General features: G+C 40.1%; 1 protein-coding gene across 1 annotated transcript in view; it reads right to left on the bottom strand.

Moving 5' to 3' along the window:
- Positions 1-24,127, bottom strand: part of erap2 (endoplasmic reticulum aminopeptidase 2) — a 77,996-nt gene that overhangs the window by 16,750 nt on the left and 37,119 nt on the right. The window contains exons 5-13 of the mRNA XM_060836928.1: positions 16,126-16,246; positions 15,437-15,591; positions 12,257-12,370; positions 12,014-12,145; positions 7,954-8,085; positions 6,094-6,162; positions 5,150-5,325; positions 4,935-5,014; positions 3,547-3,730 (exon numbers count right to left, since the gene is read on the bottom strand). Of these exons, the coding sequence (XP_060692911.1) occupies positions 3,547-3,730; positions 4,935-5,014; positions 5,150-5,325; positions 6,094-6,162; positions 7,954-8,085; positions 12,014-12,145; positions 12,257-12,370; positions 15,437-15,591; positions 16,126-16,246 (1,163 nt within the window). The remainder of the gene's footprint in view (positions 1-3,546; positions 3,731-4,934; positions 5,015-5,149; positions 5,326-6,093; positions 6,163-7,953; positions 8,086-12,013; positions 12,146-12,256; positions 12,371-15,436; positions 15,592-16,125; positions 16,247-24,127) is intronic.

The raw sequence follows: 24,127 nt of genomic DNA, 5'->3' as shown, positions 1-24,127 counted from the left end.
AGGCTGATCAAAAGGTAAAAGCCGCTGGGTTCCAAGGCAAGTTGGCAAACTGCAACTAAAATTGTCTTCCAAATAGGAGGCAAAGGGTGACGGTGGAGGGCTGTTTTTGTAATTGGAAGCCTGTAACCAGCAGTTTACCACAGGGTTTGGTGCTGGCACCCTTGCTGTTTGTTATGTACATTTATGACGTGGATGTGAATATGGAAGATATAATTAGTAAGTTTGCTGATAACATGGAAATTGGTGGTATTGTTGATAGCGAGGAAGATAGTCTCAGTATACAGTCTGGTATTACTGAGCTGGTAAACTGGTCAGAGCAATGGCAGATGGAATTTAATCCTGATAATTTTGAGGTGGTACAGTTTGGGAGGTCTGATAAAGGACACATTTATACAATGAATGGTAGGTCCTTTGGGAATACTGTGGAACAGAAGGTCCTTGGTGACAAAACCATATATCCCTGAAGGTGTCAGCACAAGTAGACAGAATGGTGAAGAAAGAATACAAGATCCTTGCCTTCACTAGCTAGGTTATACATTCATGGAATATAGGAGCAAAGAAGTCTTATGACAACTTTTTAAAACACTGTTAGGCCACAAATGGAATACTGTGTGCAGTTCTGGTCACCACACTATTGGAAGGATGTGACTGCACTGGAGAGGATGCAGGAGAGATTCACTAGGATGTTGGCTGGAATGAAAAGTCTCAGTTAGTAATACTGACTGGATAGGCTGGGTTTGTTTTCCTTGGAGCAGAAGAGGCGGGGGTGAGGGGGGTTTGATCTGACTGAGGTATACAAAATTATGAGAGGTATATTCAGAACAAATTGTGAGAATCTCTTCCCCATGGCAGACATGTCTGAGATGAAAGGGCATAATTTTAATGTGGCAAGTTAGTATTTTAAAGGAGATCTATTTTTCATTCAGAAGGTGTTAGAAATATGGAATGTGCCACCTGAGAGGACATTGGAGGCAGGTACTCTGACAATATTTAAGAAGCATATAGATGAACTCTAGTGCAGTTTAAAGTTTGTTGGTCAGCATACACATGGTGGGCTGAAAGGCCTGTTTATATGCTGTATGCCTCAATAACGCAATGATAATACAAAGTGATAAGGAGATCAAAGCTAGAAAATAAATATTCAGAGGTATGTGGTTTTTCAGAAAGACAGGCAGGAAGGAAAGGTGAAGGAGCTTCGTTAGTACGGAACTGAACAGGTATGATAGCAAGAAACAATCTTGGATCAGAAGGTGTAGGCTCCTCAATAGCTACCCCTTGATTTTCTATATTTACTTCACCAGCACACAGATCAAAGTTAGATCACCTGATATGAGGACGATTGTCATCAAGCAAGTTATTTCAAACAAGCTATTTTTATTTATTTGTCAGTTTTTGTGAATAACTACTTCCTGTTCAAATACTGAGTGTAAGTGATGCCCCCACAACAAATGCAAATTGTTCTCAACTTTCACCCATACAAAATGCTTTATTCTGGCATTTATGGCTCATGCTGATAGAATATGTTAAGATTCAGTTCTTACTGGTTACCAATGGTTAATCAAAAAGTATCTGCTAAGAGAAAAGCTAGAGGCTGAGGAGCAGGGTATTAGAATGAATCTTTGTGGTAAGGAAGAGGAAAAGAAAGCTGAAGCAAGGCAAAATGTGACAGGGTGAATGGCCTGATTGCTATAGGACATTAAGCAGAGTCAAAAAGTTAAAGTGGCCAATGAAGAGGCAGCATATAAAAATTCCAGAGTGAGATGGGAGTTCAGGAGGAAGTGGCTGAACTATTGATACTAATAAGAACACTACATTAAGTCACAGGAGGAGAGAAAGACAACTGATGGCAAATAGTAAAAAGAAAATTAAGCCTCTATGGGCCCTGCTCAACAGCTGAAAGGGCTAAGTTACAGTTAAGGTAAGCTCTTTAGCTGGCTGGCACTACTCAGTCAAATTGAATGGAGGCAGTAGCATAGTGGCATTGTCACTATAAGAGTGATGAGAACCTTCGGCTAATGTTTCAGGGCACTTGTGCACAGGGCAATTGTGTAATCATTGCTGTTAGATTAGTGTTTAATTCCAGCTTTTATTAAATTCAAACTTCAACAGTTGTTGTGGTGAGATTTGAAGCCAAGTGCCCTGGAATGTTAGCCTAAGGTTCTCGTCACTCTTTTAGTAACTGTGTAACCGTTGTTACTAATCATACAAACCCATCCACTTTACAGGTCATTTCCTTATAATGCGCATTTTATCAGTGTGAATTGGCTATAACCCGACTAACCAATAGTGGACATAGTTTGCATTATCTGAACATTCTACTGAACTGGTATTGCGATTTTCTATTTTCGATATTCTACAGCGCAATTTTCTATAGCAGTTTTCCATAGTGCAATTTCGTACAGCGCGAGGTTGCAGAGGAACACAACTGTCATGTTCGAGCAGAACGACCTGTATTAATGTCCTTTAGGGATGTCCTGTCCTTACCTGGTCTGGCCTGCCCTGCATGTGACCCCAGACCCATCTTGACTGCCCCTCTGAAGTGTACAGCAAGCCACCCAGTTCAAGGGCAGTTAGGGATGGGCAACAAATGCAAGCCTTGCTAGTGACACACCCAACACATTTAGCCCATCACCGATTACTGTACTAAAGGAAAGGAATGATGGTTGTGAAAAGCCAAAATGGTCAGGAGCTCAGTAGTAGTGAGTGGGGTGAAAGCAGTCCGCCAATGGCCTGGTGCCGGGGATTCTCTGGTGGAACATAGGAAACCAGGGTGAGATAAATGTTTCTGCTGTGTTCTCATTGGATTGGGAAATACAAGCATGGATTTAAAATATTTTAGCAGGCAGCACTAACACAGGATTGGGCAGGTGGGATGCCATGTGACATTGTTGCTCTGTGTAAAATGGGTGATCTTAAATTAAGTAGGAGAAAGTGAGGATGGCGGATGCTGGAGATCAGAGCTGAAAATGTGTTGCTGGAAAAGTGCAGGTCAGGTAGCATCCAAGGAGCAGGAGAATCGGCCTTTCAGGCATAAGCCCTTCTTCAGAAATAAGGAAGGTGTGCCAAGCAGGCTAAGATAAAAGGTAGGGAGGAAGGACTTGGGGGATGGGGGTTTTGCAGGTTAGGAAGGTGGTGCTGAGTTCGAGGGTTGGGACTGAGACAAGGTGGGGGAGGGGAAATGAGGAAACTGAAGAAATCTTGAGTTCATCCCTTGTGGTTGGAGAGTTCCTAGGCGGAAGATGAGGCGCTCTTCCTCCAGCTGTCGTGTTGCTATGGTCTGGTGATGGAGGAGTCCAAGGATCTGCATGTTCTTGGTGGAGTGGGAGGGGGAGTTGAAGTGTTGAGCCACGGAATGCCCCTCCCCCAAGTCCCTCCTCCCTACCTTTTACCTTAGCCTGCTTGGCACACCTTCCTCATTCCTGAAGAAGGGCTCATGCCTGAAACGTCGATCTTAAATTAAGCACAATTCCAGTAACATATTTTTGATACACTAACTTTATGATTGAACATAATAGTTAATACAGTAATAGTAACTTTCTACAATACCTGACAAGTTGGAAAGCATTATGAATCAGGTTTGCTCGATCCTTCTGGCTCAGTAATGTGTGGTTCTGCCACAGCAGATTAATCAAAGAATCCCATCCAGCACGCTTATAATGTACAATGTAATATCCACTCATGTCCACATTAAATTTAACCCATTGAGCCTCTCCATCTAGTTCAATATGATCTGATTGAGGTAAAATTAAGTTAATGAAGCTAATTAGTAAAGAGAAATTCTTAAAGCTAACAGATCAAATGGAGAAATATAGGAAGAACACTGGACAGAATGTAGTTGGCCCATCACGCTAGCAAAAGAAAAGCCGCCTGGATCAGATCCCATCCTTAACCCTTCTGAGAAACGTTGATGCAGAGAATCAAATATACTCTCGGAAAAGCAATTGATAAATAAACATGCAATGACACAATGTGTTAATTAGGCAAATATTTATTCAGTAAAGGAGGAAGCAGGAGCCAGCCTGTCTTCCCCACAAGTTTACTTTCTCTCCTTAGCCCAGCATCAATACTGACCACTAATCTTTTCTACAAATCCCTACAGAGAAAAATCATTACACAGTGTGGGACTTGAATCACGGACTCCTGGTTCAGAGGCAGGGACACTGCAACTGCGCCATAAGAGACTCAAGAAATAGTTCTTTTTCATTATTTTGAAAAAAATTGGAAGTGAATACTTCTAAAATATTTGTTCCAATTAACAACAGCTGCTCTGAATCAATCCTGGAGCATTCACATATCAACACGAATAAAGAAGTCACACATCTACACTCAATTAACTCAGTAGTTACAACATTAGTATCGTGTCTCAGTGTTCCTTCATTTATAAACAATGAATTGGCTTGTGGATAAACACAGCAGCCAACTTATTCATAGGAAAATCCCAGAAACAACAATTAATACATAAGCAATTAGTCCATTTTTAGCTGCTGTCCATTGAGAGCCACCAGAATACTTATTCACTTTAATATTTCCAAGTTAAGCAGCAACTCCTGATTTCATTACAGAAGTTTCAGTCCATATTAGGTTCTTAAAAAGGTAACTTGAACTTCAACTTCTTAAATTATCAGCAAGAGGGCTATCAAGTAAATAAAACTGCCAAATGAGATAATTCAGTGGGAATACACACTATTTCATTTTCAAGTGTTAAAGGATGGCTTTAGCTATCATAGAACTACATTGTACATAATATTACAAGCATTATACAGTAAAATTGAATTACAATGTTTGAGCTATTTTAAATACTATACAAGGTGAGTTTAAATTAAATCTTCATTAAGATATATTTCAAAAAAATCTTTGCTTTTATTTAAGTTTTATTTGGATTCTTTTCAGGTAGTACTACTTTGTTGGAAAACAGCAACTTGCAGCATACGTACCTGTTTTTGTTTTCAGTAAGTGTTTACCAATGGCTTTCGAACTGCTTGTGATATAGGTTAGTGGGACATGCCACAGGTAGCTGCAAAAATCGTGAGAAGTGTATTTGATTTTTAAAATATTTCAGATCGCACCTATAACTTTATCCACAAAGACAAATAAAATTTAATCAAAACAAAGAAGAAAATTAAAAAGAATATAACAGAGCCATAAATACCCAGATTGCAGTGAGTCCCAGGTGGGGTCTTCTGGGAGTACCCCCTTAAGAAAGCGCTCTTGTTTTAGGTTGACTTTACTCCCATTATGATCGACAATTATCACTGGTATTCCTTGCTGAAGTGTCCATGTGTTCATAATTTCCTTGATATCTAAATGTTCCCCTGCATAAAGGTACTGAGGAATAGAAAGGCACAGTACAGCTTAAGAAACAATGTTTTGTTTTTCCCCGACTTTTTAAAAGTGTTAACACAAATACAAACATACAATGCATTAGCAATCAAAATTTACTTTTAACCTAATGGTTGTGACTTTGAATGGCAGATTACTTGGATGTAGATGCTTAGGTATGGTGTCTTGCATAAATGAAGGTGCAATTGCATTCTATTAATTCAGTTACTTTTTACTTCTCTCACACCCTCATCGGTGGTTTGATTGTTTCTTTTTTAAGGGCACTTGTGGTACCGGTAGTGTCCCTCCTTAGGTGCCAGAAGGTCCAGCCCCACCTCCCCAGATCTGTGTTTGTATATTTCTGAACAGGCTGATGATAAATATTTATATACACAATTCCAAAGCAGCAACAAACTCAGCAAATGCAGGAATTTGAGTGAAGGTTGATAATTCCTATCACATACAACTAGAAATGTGTAACATAAAATAAACATCATAATTTAAGGAACTTCATGGTCAAGTAATCTTTTCATTAAATTACTACTATTAAAAATTCTCCATATGCATCAAGCTTTTTTTTTTGATTTCCCAATACTATTTAAATTAATTCCACTCAGCACCAAGACCTGATCCCAAGAATTCTAAGATCCCACAGGTTGTAATTATGTAGATACTTATGACAAATGTGAGGTATTGCAATTTGAGTATACTCAGAGGTGATCAGTGACCAGACTTTACAAGGTTTAACAAAGACTAAAATGAATCACATCTTACAGCATTTTTAGCAGCTTGTGAGGCACTGTAGCAGAATCCACCTGAGGTAAAGTCTTCCTCCGTACAAGTCTGTTGGCATATCAAAACAGAAATTGTTTTTGCATTACCTTCACAAACTTATATAATCCCCAAAGATCATGAAGCAGATGCTTCATTTCCAGGCTGTAAATCAAAAGTTTCTGTAACAGTTCCTGAAAGAATTTTGTAAAATTAATCATTTTTTTTCAGATTCATTTTACAATTGCTTATTGAGTTCTGGTATTTCAGGAATACCTAGCTTGTTATCTTAAGCAAATTTTGAAAGCATTTGACAAAGGGTCAGTTAGACTCGAAACGTCAGCTGTTTTCTCTCCTTACAGATACCTGCTGAGATTTTCCAGCATTTTCTCTTTTGGTTTCAGATTCCAGCATCTGCAGAAATTTGCTTTTACTTTTGTTCCAATTGAAATTTCCATCAGCTATGTTGGCTTATGAGTTGCATCACGTATCCTACAAGATTTTCTTTGATTATAAAATAAACAATCCACGAGACCTAAATATAGAAATTGCTGGAAAAGCCCAGCAGATCTGGCAAAAACTGTGGTGATAAATCAGAGATAACGTTTGGGGTTCAGTGACCCTTACTCAGAAATCCACGAGACAATGGTTTAGGCCTTCAAGCAATGATTTAGGTCTTCAAACACAGATTAGGGGTATTTATTTATCACATTCTGAAGGCAAAGCAAGTGATAAGTAGGAATGTAAATGTGATGTAATCTGTAAAGTAAAAGAAAATTAACAAAAAGATCAATTGAGCCAAAGATTAATATTTGGGTTTTGGTCCCACTGCCATTTCATACAGCAAATGAACACTATTTTGTGTCATTTTGAAAGTAAATAGTGAAGTCTGTAATTACTGCAAATTTGAAATGTGTCACAGTGATCTATTTTTGTTCAATAAATCTGTTTACAAGGTCATTGCTTCAACTATGTTTAGCGTGGTGGGTTTAGTTTACTCTTTTTCCAAAGTCAGGAATGATCACATGATGGTGCATAACACAACCAATGCCTGAGGAGCAATAATGAGGAGATTGGTTTATTTAATTTCTGAAATCATTACAATAACCTGAGTAACAGGCTTCTAAGAGATGCGTTCTAGTTTGAAAGGAAAATAATAATGTAGGTGAATTGATGGGATAGTGATGTTATTGTTGGACTATTAATCTGGAGACCCAGACAATATTTTGGGGACCTGGGTTCCAATTCTGCCATGGTAGATGATGGAATTTGAGTTCAATTAAATGAAAAAAATTCTAAAACCAATATTGATTATCGGAAGAAAACCCATCTGGTTCACTAATACCCTTTAGGGAAGGAAATCTGCAATCTTTACCTGGTCTAGCCTACATGTGACCCCAGACCCACAGCAATGTGGTTGACTCTTAACACTTAGGGATGGGCAATAAATGCTGGCCTAGTCAGTTTTATCCTTATCTAAGGAACAAATTTAAAAACAAATCTCTTTTTTAAGCCTCAGAAAAACATCTGGAGTAAAACCCCAAACAAAGTTAACCAATAAGAAATCAATTCAAACAGTGCAGAAAAATAGAACAGAAAAGAGATGGCAACCAGCTCCATTTAAAAGTGCTGGTGTTAACCATTAAGAAAAATATTAATACAATCCTAGAATTTCTGAATTGAATGATAGGTTGCCACAATTCATTTTTTCCAAAAGCATTGGAAATAATCACATTTAACAGAGAAACTAATTTAAAGATAGTGAAACAATTAATAGGCTTTAGAATGATATTGTATTAAACAAGTGCTGAATTCTTCTTGAAATACATAATCCAACTTTCAGGCAATAGAAAAAACTCTTACATTGGCCATACTGTTCCACAAGTCTTCATTTTTGGCATTTCTGTAGCTGTATTTTCGTAGGTAATGAACTAAACCTCTTTGAAATACCTCCTCCGTTAGAAAATTTCTCAACATGTGCAAAATACAAGCTCCCTACATTTAAAAAGACACAAAATGTGAGTTACATGTAATGTGGACATGCACACACCCTTTAAATAGGTAGAGATGATGTGTGCTATTCACCTGCACTACAAGATCAAACATGAAGGTCCTTAAGATTGAACTTAATTTTGCATTTCAATTTGATGTAATTAACTTCTGAAAATTCTGAAGATATCAGCATCAACACAAAGCTTTATCATGAATATTTACCAGAATTAGGCAGTAAAGCTGGAATTGGGGAAAACATTTAGTTCTTGGAAAGTGATCAAAAGAAGGGTTAGATAAGGTTTTGTTCCCTCATCGAACTGTCTCTGCCCAGCAGTGAGTAAATTCTTACAGGAATTGAAGGGATGAAAGATATAAGAAAGGAGGAAACAGTATCAACAATATCCACAATGATGATGACACTTTGCTTATATCAACAAATGAAGATTTGCAGAAATTAACCAATAAAATTGCAAAGAAAAATTTTATGCACAAGTTTACACTGAATGCCAAAGAAAATACACTGTCAAGGACAAAGAAAGTGCACTTTCAAGTTTTCAACATCACAGTAAATAAAACAAGTCACAGCATATCAATTAAACTGTATCATGAAGCATTGTGACAAAACTGCTTCATGAAATTAAGCAACATTCTAAGCTGTGTCAGTTGGAGTCTTGAAATAAAAATGCATGTACTAACATGTTTCATCTGGTCAATAGTGAATTATTCATGCGAAGCTTGCAGCATTGGGAAACAGAATTAAAACTGGTGCTTAAAAAAGGTCCTAAGGGTAAGTTGGGTGGAGAAAAGAACTAACAAGAAATTATTGAATGAGGATGGAGGAACATGAGCATTCTTCAAAAATATTAAAAGAAGACAAGTGGAGTTCTTTAGATTGAAAAAATTGTTCACGGGATATCAGTCTCACTGATTGGGCCAGCATCTTGCCCTTTGAAATTGCATAGAATCATACAGTCATAGAGATGTACAGCATGGAAACAGACCCTTTGGTCCAACCCGTCCATGCCGACCAGATATCCCAAATCAATCTAGTCCCACCTGCCAGCACCCGGCCCATATCCCTCCAAACCCTTCCTATTCATATATCCATCCAAATGCCTTTTAAATGTTGCAATTGTACCAGCCTCCACCACTTCCTCCGGCAGCTCATTCCATACATGTACCACTGTCTGCATGAAAAAGTTGCCCCTTAGGTCTCTTTTATATCTTTCCCCTCTCACCCTAAACCTATGTCCTCTAGTTCTGGACTCCCCACCCCAGGGAAAAGACTTGGTCCACTTATCCTATCCATGCTCTTCATAATTATGTAAACTTCTATAAGGTCACCCCTCAGCCTCCGACACTCCAGGGAAAACAGCCTCAACCTGTTCAGCCTCTCCCTATAGCTCAAATCCCCCAACCCTGGCAACATCCTTACAAATCTTTCTGAACACTTTCAAGTTTCACAACATCTTTCCGATAGGAAGGAGACCAGAATTGCACGCAATATTCCAACAGTGGCCTAACCAATGTCCTGTTCAGCCGCAACATGACCTCCCAACTACTGTACTTAAGATTCTGACCAATAAAGGAAAGCATACCAAACGCCGCCTTCACTATCCTATCTATCTGCGACTCCACTTTCAAGGAGCTATGAACTTGCACTCAAAGGTCTCTTTGTTCAGCAACACTCCCTAGGATCTTACCATTAAATGTGTAAGTCCTGCTAAGATTTGCTTTCCCAAAATGCAGCACCTTGCAATTATCTGAATTAAACTCCATCTGCCACTTCTCAGCCCATTGGCCTATCTGGTCAAGATCCTGTTATAATCTGAGGTAACCTTCTTCGCTGTCCACTACACCTCCAATTTTGGTGTCATCTGCAAACTTATTAACTGTACCTCTTATGCTCGCATCCAAATCCTGGTGCTGGCAGGTGGGACTAGATTGGTTTGAGATATCTGGTCGGCATGGACAGGTTGGATCAAAGGGTCTGTTTCCATGCTGTACATCTCTAATAGTAACCCCCAGGATGATGATACCAGGGGATTCAGCATTGGTAATGCCAATGGGTTTGAATGAGTAACAGTTGGATTCCTTTTTTGCTGGACCATGGCCACTGCCTGACACTTGAGGTGTAGATGTTGCTTGCCAATTATCAGGGAAATGTTGCCCATGCCTTGCTGCATTTGGACACAGACTACTTCAACATCTGAGGAGTTGTAAATGGTGCTGAACATTGGTTAATCATCAGCAGACACCTTATGCTGGAAGGCCATTGATGAAGAGCTAGAGATGATAGGGACCAAAGTACTGATGTGAGGAGCTCTTGTAGAGTTGTCCTGGAGATGAGATGACTGACCTTCAACAATCACAATTATCTTCCCCTTGAGCTAAGTTTGACTTCAACCTGTTTAACATCTTCCTCTGTTTCATATTGACTCCAGTTTTACTGGGGCTCCTTGTGCCACTCTCAGTCAAGCCACTCTCATGCCACTTTCATCTTTCCTCTGGAGTTCAGCTCTTTTCCTTGGACCAAGTCTGAATGAGATTCGGAGCTGAATGACACTGTGCTTTAGTGAGCATGTCATTGGTGAATAAAAGCCCATTTGATAGTACTAGAGATAGTTAAGCTGTATTGTCTTCCAAGGTTAGAACCTAGAGATATGGTGCTTACAGTGGAACACTACAGAATTTTGTTTTCCAGGTAGTTTAAATTGAAGACTGAGAAAAATAAAGCATAACACACCATAGAGAAAATTTAATGTATCAAACTATTAGTTTAACAGCTTAAGTCTTTGAGCACGGAGAAAGTGACCTATATTACAACCAAGATTTACTGGTAAGTTTACAGGCTGTATTCAAACTAGAATTTCCTTGTAGTACATGAAGACTATCCTCCACTGTGAACAGTACATTTACAATCTCTTGTTTATCACGAATTGTTTGTTGTTAATTGAAAGGTTGACTACATTAGGAAGAGTGCTAGGGAAAATAAATAGTTTGAAACAGTCACCAATCATGCATCCAAAGATTCCAGGGGCGAGCAAACAACACAAAACTGATGTATACAATCTATTCTAAAAAGTGAAGTGCACATCTTATCCGCCTATTATCAGAATCTAGATACTGGAGTCTATCAGAAATACCAAACTGTAAAGACCGAAGATTCTTTAGAGTATGGAAATCTTAATTATTATTGAAAAACTCAAATTACTAGTGTTCCTTATTTAGGTGCTAATGACTGATGGTGGATAGTTAAGCATTCTACTGATCATTAAATCAAGTCAGTTAAATTATGCAACTTTGTATTGAACTTCACCCTTGCGTACTCTGGACATTGCAATGAATTAATCTAGTCAGTGCTGTACTGTGATTCTGCTGTGAATGATTTGCTTTAGCTGGATATCAGTGCAATTATTACTTGAGCATGTAAGATAAAAGTGACCTAATTCAAGTATTTTATAAAGTTTAAGACATAAATGATAACTTGGTCCTTCTTTTCCAATGTGTTCATTTTAGAATGGTGAGAAGGAAAATATTGATCTGATACTCTTAATAAATAAAAATTACATATGAACATTTTTGATGCGATATTAGAGTCATAGAGTCATAGAGATGAACAGCATGGAAACAGACCCTTCGGTCCAACCCGTCCATGTCGACCAGATATCCCAACCCAATCTAGTCCCACCTGCCAGCACCCGGCCGATATCCCTCCAAAACCCTTCCTGTTCTTACATCCATCCAAATGCCTCTTAAATGTTGCAATTGTACCATATGTAGGACTTAGTGCACATCTACCCAACAATGTCTGTGAGAATGTTAACTTCACCATCAACAATTAATAATGTTAACAAAGAACAGCAATAAGCAAACATTGTTTCAAAGTCTGTGACATTAGACAACACATTCAAGTAAGTGCCACAAATACCTTATCATAAGAGACAGTATCAAACATTTCCTTTATCTGAGTTGGACTTTCTGCAGGTGTGGATATGGGGCGTGATGAATTCATTGAATCTCTTCCCATTGCTCCAAAACAAGTGTTCAAAAAATAATCATCCTGTAAAGAGGAAGTATTAAAAGAATTAAACAGAGTTATATATCCTGCTATGAAGTCACCAATAGTGAGAAAGGTTTATTCACAAACCAAGCGCTAGAAACGTTTACTCACAACTTGCAGCTCTGGATAAGTGGAATCGACAGAGACAAACTCCATGTACCTGGCAAATCCTTCATTCAGCCAGATGTCATTCCACCACTCCATGGTTACCAAGTTACCAAACCACTAAAGAAAAACATGATATTCATTAGGGATCCAATAAACTTTTTTGTCATTTTGAATTCAATAATTATTGAAATGATTTCCTGAAAATCTCCACTGGAAAGATAGATATTCACTAATATTTCTACTATCCCTTTTCTAGTTTCAGAAGTGAAATACAATGGTTTTTTTAAAGGACTATATACCCATCTGATAATGGTTATGGCATAATCAAATACAGGCTCTAATTTGAAAATGGTTTCCTTAAAGTGAAGGGCTCACAGAAATGTCATCACATTTTGATTCAAACAGCGACCACTGAATCTATATTCTATAGCTGGGCAACTTTAAATATGCTGCATCTTTATTAAACAACAACTGAGAAACCTGATCCCATTCCTCCTACTTGTTTTTAAGGAAGTTAATTGGATTGATGACAGGAGCTCGTGACCAATCCACTCTGGTAACTAAATATTCTAAGGAGGCTACTGGTCTCCATTTTAATTCTTTTTTTATTTTTAGCAGCTGAATGCCAGGATTCCTAAGCATTTGGGAAACCCAGCAGATGGAAGGAGGCATGAAACTCACAATCTATCATCTAACTGATTTTATTGCACTGCTTGTGGGCCAGGGACCAGGAATGTTTCTCCAGCAAGCAACTGAACTCTCCTGTTCACCTCTCCCCTCTCCCTTATAAGCTTAACCCTAAAGTTGCTGATTTCTCTCCAACTCCCAGCCCCACCAATTCAAACCCCACAGACCCCCAACCTCTTCCAAAACTTAAAAGCCAAATCACTTCCCAACCCCACAAACCCAAACCTAAATACTCCATTCTCTCCACAACAATCTTGAAGATCCTGATGTCTTCCAGTCCCTCCCACCAGTTCAAACCCCAAAGATTCCAAGTTCTATTTGACCTCCTTATCGAAAACTAACTTATTTACTTCCTGACTGTTTTTGTATCCTACACAGAAGCAGCCTACTACTATGGGTGACCGTTAAGCATGAAAATTGTTGAAAATATTTCAACGAGAGTTTGACTGTTTAAAATTCAGTAAAAATCCTTACTTCTGGGATTCTTCTCCCTCCTCTCTTCCTATGTCAGAGTTATTGCTGGGGCCATATGCCAAAATGTTACATTTTTAAAGGAAAGTATGAAATTAAGCGCAATGGATGTCTTCATATCTTTTAATGCATGGAATGTGTTATTTGCTGCAATCACATGCTTCTCAGCTCATCACCTACACAAGTCAGATGTAGCATAAATCATTTGATGCATTATGTTTGAGCAAGCTGAAAGTTCTTGTCACTGATGGGACCTTCAATGATTGAAGGTTCTGGTGCCATGCCTAAATGCCAGTTGGACAGCACTTCACTCACTGCAAACCTGAGCTTGCCCTGTGGTGCCTGCCCCTAGAATCCTAAAGAATCCCCTTAAGAATTCCAAACTAGCTCCCAGGTTCTCCAATGCTGCCCTCCTGGTGATGCTGGATGGGGTCACAAGTAGAAGGCAGATCCTCTTCCTGGGTTACCCAACTAGTAAGGTCTCTCATCGGACCCATCCAGTGTGGTCCAAGATCGTAATCCAGGTCAGTGCTGCTGCATCCTCCTCCTCAATCCAACTCTGCCAGTGCACAGATACCTTGCAAAGTGTCATAGCTTGCAAGATTTAGCATTGCATGTATGATGTGCACTCAAGAGCTTGCATCCACCTCTCAAAGTACTGACCCTTCCTCTCCAGTGCTTTTCCTTCTCATTGACAGGTGCCCACTGTTGGCAGAGGGAGAAACACCAGATGACTCTGACATTTGGCTCCTACTGGAGACTGGCTCCCTCTCAGCCCCTTTTAGAAGTCGTGCCTCTGGTCTCAGCCGTATGTGACCAGGTTAAACTGGAGGGAGAGGCAGAGGGACATCATGCAGACCTGTCAGAGACCTTCAGTAGGCTAGAGTAAAAGATGGAGTGATCTGTCTATGTTCTCATTAGTGTGGTAGCTCCAACATGCAAGTACTTGGCTCCATTGGGTGGCCTTGGAGAAATAGATCCAACAGAACGCACAGTGACCGCCATCACTAGTTGTCTCTCATTAAAAGGAGAGCAACCCTATTGTCTGGTTAGAAAATAGTGCCTTTACCATTCATTTAGCTAGTAAATATAAAGAGATTCTACAAATCTTGTACTTTCAGGAGACTGGGAATTATCTCATATTACAACAGATATATAAAAATAAATTAGAGGAGAATGATCTTAAAAATGCTTAAAATATTCAGACTGTAAGATATAAAGAAAAACTTGAAAGCATATGATAACTTTAATAAGGATAGGTCACATAAAAGCTCATGAAATACTTCTGAAGTGAAGTAACTGTTGCAATGTGGAAAATATATTTTGCACTGTGAAAGTTTCCACAAATTGCTAGGTGATAATACCAAATAATACATTGTGGTAAGGCCTGGACATCAACAGAAGCCCAGAAAGCTTGCCTACTCTCCTTTAAAATAATACCATGGGTCCTTTACCTGACAGGGCAGACAAGGCCTCAGATTGACACCTCAACTGAAAAGATGATATGTCTGAAGTTCAGCATTCAATCAGAATTGCACTGGAATGCAAGCCTAGATTTGTGTGTTCAAGTACTAGTGTGGAATTGAACTCAAATATCTGGGTCAGAGGTACAAATGCTATCAAGAAAGCCATGACCACAAAGAAAGTACATTTAATAACATTACAAAGATGGTGTCAAATCTGAACTTTTTATATGAAACCAGTTCATCATTTTTGTAAGTACCTTCCTGGAACATGTTTTACTTGTTTAATGCCAAAATAATGGATGAAACTTGAACCAGTGGATAGTAAAGCTGTGGTCTAAACCAATAGTCTTTCACATGAGCCTGTTGTTGATTTTGATTAACAGACAATTAATATTTATAATGGAGCTGTAGTTCCATTTACACAATGACTTTTATCAACCATTATGCACTAGGCACAGGACTTTATCAATTACGAGTATAAAGTCAACTAACATGCAAGAGCCTCATGAATCTGGATACAGGCCAAAGTAAAAAGTAAATTATAAGAGACAGACAGTACCTGATGAGCCAGTTCATGACCTATCACCATGGTAATCCACAGTTTATCTGATGCAGAGGACGTTTCAGGGTGATACAGTAGAGATGTTTCCCTGTAAGTCGTTAAACCCCAGTTCTCCATGGCTCCTGACTGAAAGTCTGGAATGGCAACTAAATCTAAAAAAAATTCTCAATGTATTACTTCTTAGTGTGCTTTCTCAATCATTTATCGTATCAGTAACAATTACAATGTCACAATATAAGACCTGAAAGAGAATTTAGATTCAACAATTTACATTTATTTTGGCATCACTTAATTCAAAACATTGCTCACTGGACTGAATCACTGAAATAAAGAATTTGCTGTTTGGTCATATTTTGCCTGATTTTTAGGAAGTCCCAAAGCACTTAACAGACAATTAAGTACTTCAGAGTGTGTTCAGTGAAGGGATCAGAATCCAAAAGAAATCCACTCCACACCTATCACCTGCTAGATTTTCAGCCTGTCCAATTCCCCTCCCCCATAATCTCTATTCTTAACCTCTTCTTTCACAATCTCTCTCTCTCTACCCACTCTACTCCTATGAGATTATTACCTCCCATTTCTCTCAGCCCTTTTCAAATCAATTTTCCCACACCTTACAAATTGCATCACATTGTATATAATATATTTTACTTCATATCTATATTGAAACCCAATGTTTGATTTACCCTGTTTTGGAAGTGGGTAGTAGATATTGAAGTAATGTTCATAAAACTCCAAGAGTTTCACGGCAGCCTCCAGTGCATAATGTGTCTGACTCCACTTATCTGGGGCAGCATATATCGACACCTGTCAGAATACAAGATTCACACATTAAAGTTAGGTGTTTGCAAACTCAGGAAACAGTTATATGTCAGACTGTAGACGTCTTCGGAATGTGTTTAGTTATATTTGAAGGATAACAGACTTCTGGTGATTCACAATTTAAGTATTAATGTGTGAGATTTCCAAATTCCAGTGACTTTCAAGTTATAGAATCATCGAATCTCTACAGTATGAAGCAGGCCATTTGGCCCATTGAGTTTATATTGATCCCCCAAAAAGCACTTCATCCCGACCCATCCCCGTCCCCACCCCACCCTATCCCTGTAATTCTGCATTCCCCATGGTTGATCCACTCAACCTGCACACCCCTTGACCACTATAGGCAATTTAGCATGGCTGATCCACTCAACCTGCACACCCCTTGACCACTATAGGCAATTTAGCATGGCTGATCCACCCAACCTACACACCCCTGGACCACTACAGGCAATTTAGCATGGCTGATCCACTCAACTTGCACACCCCTTGACCACCTTAGGCAATTTAGCATGGCTGATCCACTCAACTTGCACACCCCTTGACCACCTTAGGCAATTTAGCATGGCTAATTCACCCAACCTGCACATCTTTGGACTATGGGAGGAAACCCAGCACCTGGAGGAAACCCGAGCATGTGGAGAATGTGCAGACTTCTTCACAGACAATTGCCCTAAGGTGGATTCAAACTTGGTGTAAAGCAGCAGTGCCGCCCCAGTCAGTGATCTTCAATTTACAAAAGTGGCAAAGACTTTTGTTTGTGATCCTGAACTAGAATGTGGATTCCATTTCAATTCAGATGTAGTGCAAGTGCTGAAGTATCCAACGGCTGGACTGGAGGAACTTACAATTCAGTAATTTTCACGCTATCGGGAAGGAGAGACCATATCCAGAGTTTGACACAGCCTGAGTGAGTATATAGTTTGGTGATTGAGAGGCAGCATGAGAATTTGGAGCAGAGGGGAAGTGATGATTTTTTGCTTTTTTTTGGCTCTTGGTTTACAAGGTTTCTATTAAACAGAGTTAAAAATCATCTAGCACCAGGTTATAGTCCAACAAGTTTATTCGGAAGTACACCAAATAAATCTGTTAGACTATAAGCTGGTGTTGTGTGATTTTGAACTTTGCAAAAGTGAGGACTGCAGATGCTGGAAACCAGAGTTTAGATCAGAGTGGTGCTGGAAAAGCACAGCAGGTCAGGCAGCATCCGTGGAGCAGGAAAATCAACGTTTTGGGCAAAAGCCCTGATTTTTAACTTTGTCCACCCCAGTCCAATACCGACACCTCCACATCATGGCTACCATCGACACCACCTTCTATTAAACAGAATAACAAGCCCAGGGTCAGGGGCCCCGCACAAAACAGTGACATCACTGTGTAAACTGTATGTTCACTGGTTGGTGATAGTAACTAATCTGACTACCCATGAGATGTTACTTTTAGACTGAAGGTAAATAAGTAAAATATTTAGAGGATGCAAACTAAGAGACCAGTGAGAAACTTTCAAATATTAAAGTAGGAAATAAATAATTAAAGTAAGAGATGCCAGGCCAGGCAATGTGTGTAACTGCATGGTGTGGAAGTTGGTGGACCCCACTGTGGTTCATAGTTATCACAGCTGAACCAAGTGTTGGTTGATTTGTGGGAATATCAGATTGGTAGCACATCTCAAAAAAGGAATTTGTGGAATGTCTACAAGATGTTTTTTTGGAGCAGCTTGTGGTACAAACAATTCTGGATTTGGTGATGTGTAATGAGACAGAATTGATTACTGAGATTAACGTGATAGATTCCCCTTGTGGCAGTGACAGAATTCACGATGCAGTTTCAGAGGGAGAAGCTGGTATCAGTTTTTACAATTGAGTAAGGCCAACTATGAACATGGGAGTCCTAATTCAGGATTCTCTTAAGGTTAACATGCAGGTTCAATTGGCAGTTAGAAAGGCAAATGCAATGTTTGCATTCATTTGAAGAGAGCTAGAATACAAGCGAAGAGATATCCTGCTGAGACTGTATAAGGCTCTGGCTAGACAGCATTTGGAATATTATGAGCAGCTTGGGACTCCATATCTAAGGAAGGCTGTGCTGGCATTGGAAGGCATCCGGAAGAGGTTTACAAAGATTATCCTGCGATGAAAGGCTTGTCATTTGAGAAGTGGTTGAGGACTCTGAGTTTGTTCTCAGCATTTTGAAGGATGATTGGGTTCTCATTGAATCTTACAAAATACTGAGTGACCTGGTTACTGTAGATGAGGGGAAGATGTTTCCACTAGTAGGAGAGACTAGGGCCTGAGCAGCTTCAGTGAGAAAGTATGACCTTTGGAACGGAGGTATGGAGGAATTTATTCAGCTAGTGAGTGGTGAATCTGTGGAAATCATTGCCGCTCAGGACTTGGAAGCCATGGCTTGTATTTATGACAGAGATAGATATTATCCTTGTTTGCTAAGGGGAAAAAAGGTTATAGGGAGATGGCAGAAGAATAGGGTTGAGAAACGTGGTCAGACATGGTTGCATGATGGAGCAGACCCAACGGGCCGAATGGCCTATCTCTTCTCCTATGTCTTGTAGTCTTATGGTGTCAATCTTCAATAGTGTCTTCAAAGAATGTTGGTTTGGTGGCCTAGCACCAAAGTAAACTGACTGGAGAATGCAAGGTGCAGACTGTGGTCAGTTACAAATAAACTTTGCTAATGCCATCCCCAAAAAGCATGTGTCCTTAGTTGTATATTGAAATAGCTTATTTATGTTTTATGTGCACAGCTCAAATGCTCATGTCAATATGATTGTTGCATCGCTTGAGAGCTTGCCTGCCATCCACCATTATAGAGTCTTAAACACCAGTTTCATACCAATCCTAGGCTTAGTTTGGGGCCGAATTCCCCTCCTGACATGGGAAATTGGCCAAACTGAGCCTGTATTCAAAGAGTTTCAAAGAATGATAAATGATGTCATTGAATCATACAAATGGATTAAATGGAGAGACAGGATATTTGCAGGAAAGATGTCTCCCCAGGCTGGGGAGTCTAGAAACAGGGGGCAGAACTTAAAAATAAGGGAAATGACATTTAGGATGAAGATGAAGGGAAATATTTTACTCAGAGAATGGGGAATCTTTGGAATTCTGTATCCCAGAGATTTGTGGAAGCACAGTCTTTGAATATATTTATAATGGAGGTTAATACATTTTTTTGACTGTCAATGGCATAAATGGTTACATAGATAATGTGCCAGGAAAGTATTTTTCCCATTGAAATACTTACCTCGTGGAATCAGTGGCCTCTAATTTACAGCAGAAGCGGGAACAGTGAGAGTGAAGAGCTGAATGGGAGTGATTGAATTGCGCTCTGAGAAGGAGAATGAACCAATATATTTGGGCAGTGGCTCAACGTGGGAGCTCAGGGACGTAGCTGATATCCCTGGCCCCTTCACGTACAGGAAGTGCGTCCAGCTGCAGCTCTTGTTCAACGGCATGACCGCTCTGGAGCTGTGGATGGACTCACTTTAGAGCATCTGCGGTTCTGAGAAGGTCATGGATAGCACATTTAGTGAATTGGTCACACCGCAGTTTAGGATTGCTGAGAGAGAAAGGGATTGGGTGACCAAATGGCAGAGAAAGAGCTGGAAGGCAGTGCAGGTGTCCCCTGCACTCATCTCCCTCCAAAACAGGTATACCATTCTGGATACTCTTGGGGGAGACGGGCTCACCAGGGGAAGGCAGCAGTAGCCAGGTTCATGGCACTGTGGCTGGCTCTGCAGTACAGAGTGTGGGAAAAAGAGTGGAAGGGCTATAATCATAGGGGAATTCAATTGCAAGGGGAGTATTTAGGTGGCTCTGTGGTCAAAACGAGACTCCTGAATGGTATGTTGCCTCCCAGGTGCATGGGTCAGGGAGGTCTCAGATTGGCTGCAGGACATTCTGAAGCAGGAGGGTGAATAGCCAGTTGTCATGATGCATATAGGCACTAATGGTATTGATAATAAAAGGGATGAGATCCTATAAGCAGAATTTAGGGATTTAGGAGTCAAGTTAAAAAGTAGGACCTCTGAGGTAGTAAACTCAGGATTGCTACCAGTGCCACATGCTAGTCAGAGTAGAAATTAAAGAATAGGCAGGATCAATGAGTGGCTTTAGAGGTGTTTCAGGAGGGAGGCTTTCAGATTTTTAGGAATTGGGACCAGTTCTGGGGAGGTTTGGGCTATTACAAATTGGACAGTCTACACCTGGTCAGGACTGGAACCAATGTCATAGGGGATGCTTTGCTAACACAGTTGGGGAGAGTTTAAACTAATGTGGGAGGGGGGTGGGAACCAAATGAGGAGGCTAATGAACAGTAAGGAAGCAGTAATTAAAGCCTGTAAGGAACTAGATAATGAAGTCAGCGTTACTAAGTGAAAGAGGAGGCAAGGAGCAGATAATGAACGCAAAGTGACAGATGGCCTGAAGTGCATTTGTTTTAATGCAAGAAGAGTAGTAGGTAAAGCAGATGAACTTAGGGCTTCGATTAGTACCTGGGTGTATGATGTTATTGCTATTACTGAGACTTGGTTGAGAGAAGGGCAAGATTAGCAAAGAAATATCTGAAAATATAGATGTTTCAAGTGGGATAGAGAGGGAGGTGAAAGGGGTGGAGGAGTTCCATTACTAGTCAGAGAGGATATCACAGATGTGCTGAAGGAGGGCACTATGGAGGACTCGAGCAGTGAGGCAATATGGGCAGAGCTCAAAAATAGGAAGGGTGCGGTAACAATGTTGGGACTGTACTACAGGCCTCCCAATAGTGAGCGTGATATAGAGGTACAAAAATGTAAACAGGTTATGGAAAAATGTAGGAACAACAGGGTGGTGATGAGAGTTTTTAATTTTCCCAACACTGACTGGGATTCACTTAGTGCTAAAGGTTTAGATGAAGTAAAAGTTGTAAGGAGCATCCAGGAGGGTTTGGTAGTGCAGTATGTAAATTGTCCAACTCGGAAAAGGGCCATACTGGATCTGCTGTTGAGGAATGAACCTGGCCAGGCGGCTGAAATTTCAGTTAGGGATTACTTTGAGTATAGTCATCACAATTCCTAAGTTTTAGAAGACTCATTGACAAAAACAAGCATGGTCCAAAAGGAAGGCCAACTAGACCAAAATTTGGCTGGAGCTGGGAAGGTGGATTGGGAGCAGTTGTTTGAGGGTAAATCCACATTTGATATGTGGGAGACTTTTAAACAGAGGTTGATTAGCGTGCAGGACAGACATGTCCCTGTGAAAATGAGGGTTAGAAATGGCAAGATTAGGGAACTATGAATAACAGGTGAAATAGTGAGAAAAGCTAAGAGAAAAAAGGAAGCATACATAAAGTCTAGGCAACTGAAAACAGATGAAGCTTTGACAGAATATTTGGAAAGTAGGTCCAATCTGAAACAAGGAATTAAGAGGGCTAAAAGGGGTCATGGGATATCTTTAGCAAACAGAGTTAAGGACAATCCCAAAGCCTTTTATTCATATATAAGGAGAAAGAGGGTAACTAGAGAAAGAGTTGGCCCACTCAAGGACAATGGAGGAAAGTTATGCGTGAAGTCAGAGAAAATGAGTGAATTTCTTAATGAGTACTTTGTGTCGGTAGTCACCGAGGAGAGGGACATGACGGATGTTGAGGTTAGGGATAGATGTTTGATTACTCTAGGTCAAGTAGGCATGAAGATGGAGTTGGGTATTCTAAAAGGCATTAAATAGACAAGTTCCCAGGTCAGGATGGGATCTATCCCAGGTTACTGAGGGAAGCGGGAGAGAAAATAACTGGGACCTTGACAGCTATCTTTGCAGCATCCTTAAATACAGGTGAGGTCCCGAAGAACTGCTAATGTTGTCCCTTTGTTTAAGAAGGGTTAGTAATCCAGCTAATTATAGACCAGTGAGCCTGACATCAGTGGTAGGGAAGCTGCTGGAGAAGATACTGAGGGATAGAATCTATTTACATTTGGAAGAAAATGGTCTTATCAATGATTGATAGCATGGTTTTGTGCAGGGAAGGTCATGTCTTACCAACTTAATAGTATTCTTTGAGGAAGTGACAAAGTTAATTGATGAGGAAAGGGCTGTAGATGTCATATACATGGACTTCAGGAAGGCATTTGATAAGGTTCCCCAAAGTAAGCTGATGGAGAAAGTGAAGTCACATGGGGAACTAGCTAGATGGATAGAGAACTGGCTAGGCAACAGAAGACAGAGTAGTGGGAAAGGGAGTTTCTGAAAATGGAACAGAATATAGATAGATTGGAGAGTTGGGTGGAGAAATGGCAGATGGAGTTCAATCCAGGCAAACGCGTGGTGATGCATTTTGGAAGATCCAATTCTTGAGCGAACTATGCAGTAAATGGAAAAGCCCTGGGGAAAATTGATATACAGAAAGAGCTGGGTGTCCAGGTCCATTGTACACTGAAGGTGGCAACGCAAAACAATAGAGTGGTCAAGAAAACATATGGCATGCTTTCCTTCATTGGTTGGGGTATTCAGTACAAAAGCTGGCAGGTCATGTTCCACTTTTATAGGACTTTGGTTCAGCGACATTTGGGATACTGCGTTCAGTTCTGGTTGCCACATTACCAGAAGGATGTGGATGCTTTGGAGAGGGTGCAGAGGTAGTTCACCAGGATGTTATCTGATATGGAAGGCATGAGCTATGAGGAGGGGTTGAGTAGATTAGGATCATTTTAATTAGAAAGATGGAGGTTGAGAGGAAATCTGATTGAGGTCTATAAAATCATGAGGGGTATAGACAAGGTGGATAGCATGAAGCGTTTTTCCCCAGAGTGGGGGATTCAATTGCTAGGGACCATGAGTTCAAGGTGAGAGTGGAAACGTTTAAGGGAAATATGTGTGGAAAGTTCTTTACGCAGAGTGAGATGGGTACCTGGAATGCATTGCCAGCAGGGGTGGTAGAGGCGGGCACCATAGCGTCATTTAAGATGTATCTGGACAGACATGAATGGGCAAGGAGCAGAGGGATGCAGGTCCTTGGAAAGCAGGTCACAGGTTTTGATAAAGGATCTGGATTGGCACACTCTTAGAGGGTCAAAGGGCTTGTTCCTGTGCCTTAATTTTCTTTGTTTTTTGTCAAATGCACTGAAATGTTTGATCAACCATGATCATGATGAAATGTAGAGTAGGCTTGACAAGCTGAATAATTTACTCCTGTTCCTATGATCATATGCTCCCCAAACCCATATCCAGGAATGAAAATGCAGGTGAGAAACTACAAACTGAGATTTCCAAGCTGATTCCTGCCAGTTACCATTTTGGCCCTTACAGGAAATGTGAGGCGTCGCATACTGAAGTACACTCAAAGTGACACAGAGTTCAACCCTTAAAATGGTTGCCTCAATTTTAAATTTACCTGGGAATAACATTTTCAGCAAGAAGGAGGAGATCCTGAAGCCTCCCGAAATACATCAGGATAGTCAGTTCCTGAATCTTAGGGAGAAACATTTTGTGGAGTTGGCAGCTTTTTGATAACTACATTTCTAGGTTGTTGCCAACTTCAAATACCATATGATTACACTAAACACATGATTAAATTATGATTGATCACAGGTCTCTGTCCTTAAAAGGTAATTGGCTACGAAATTAACCAGCATTATGCTCATGTTCAGATGCATTAGCATACCTTGGCTAGTGGATAAAAGAAGCTTATGCAAACAGCAGTACTGAAAATTAGACATTAAAGTGTCTCCTTTTTTTTCCTTATAGAATATGGGTCTTGCTGGCAAGCCTAGTATTTGTTGCCCTCCTGAACTGACCTTAAAGTAACTGGTTTGTAGACAATTTCATAGGATAGTAAAGTATCATATGTAGATCAGACCAGGAATGGATGGCAGATTTCTTT

The sequence above is a fragment of the Hemiscyllium ocellatum genome, chromosome 2 (genome assembly GCF_020745735.1).
Source record: "Hemiscyllium ocellatum isolate sHemOce1 chromosome 2, sHemOce1.pat.X.cur, whole genome shotgun sequence".
NCBI lineage: Eukaryota > Metazoa > Chordata > Chondrichthyes > Orectolobiformes > Hemiscylliidae > Hemiscyllium > Hemiscyllium ocellatum.
The sequence above is the reverse complement of the archived record's forward strand: the minus strand, read 5'-3'. Positions and strand labels throughout refer to the sequence as shown.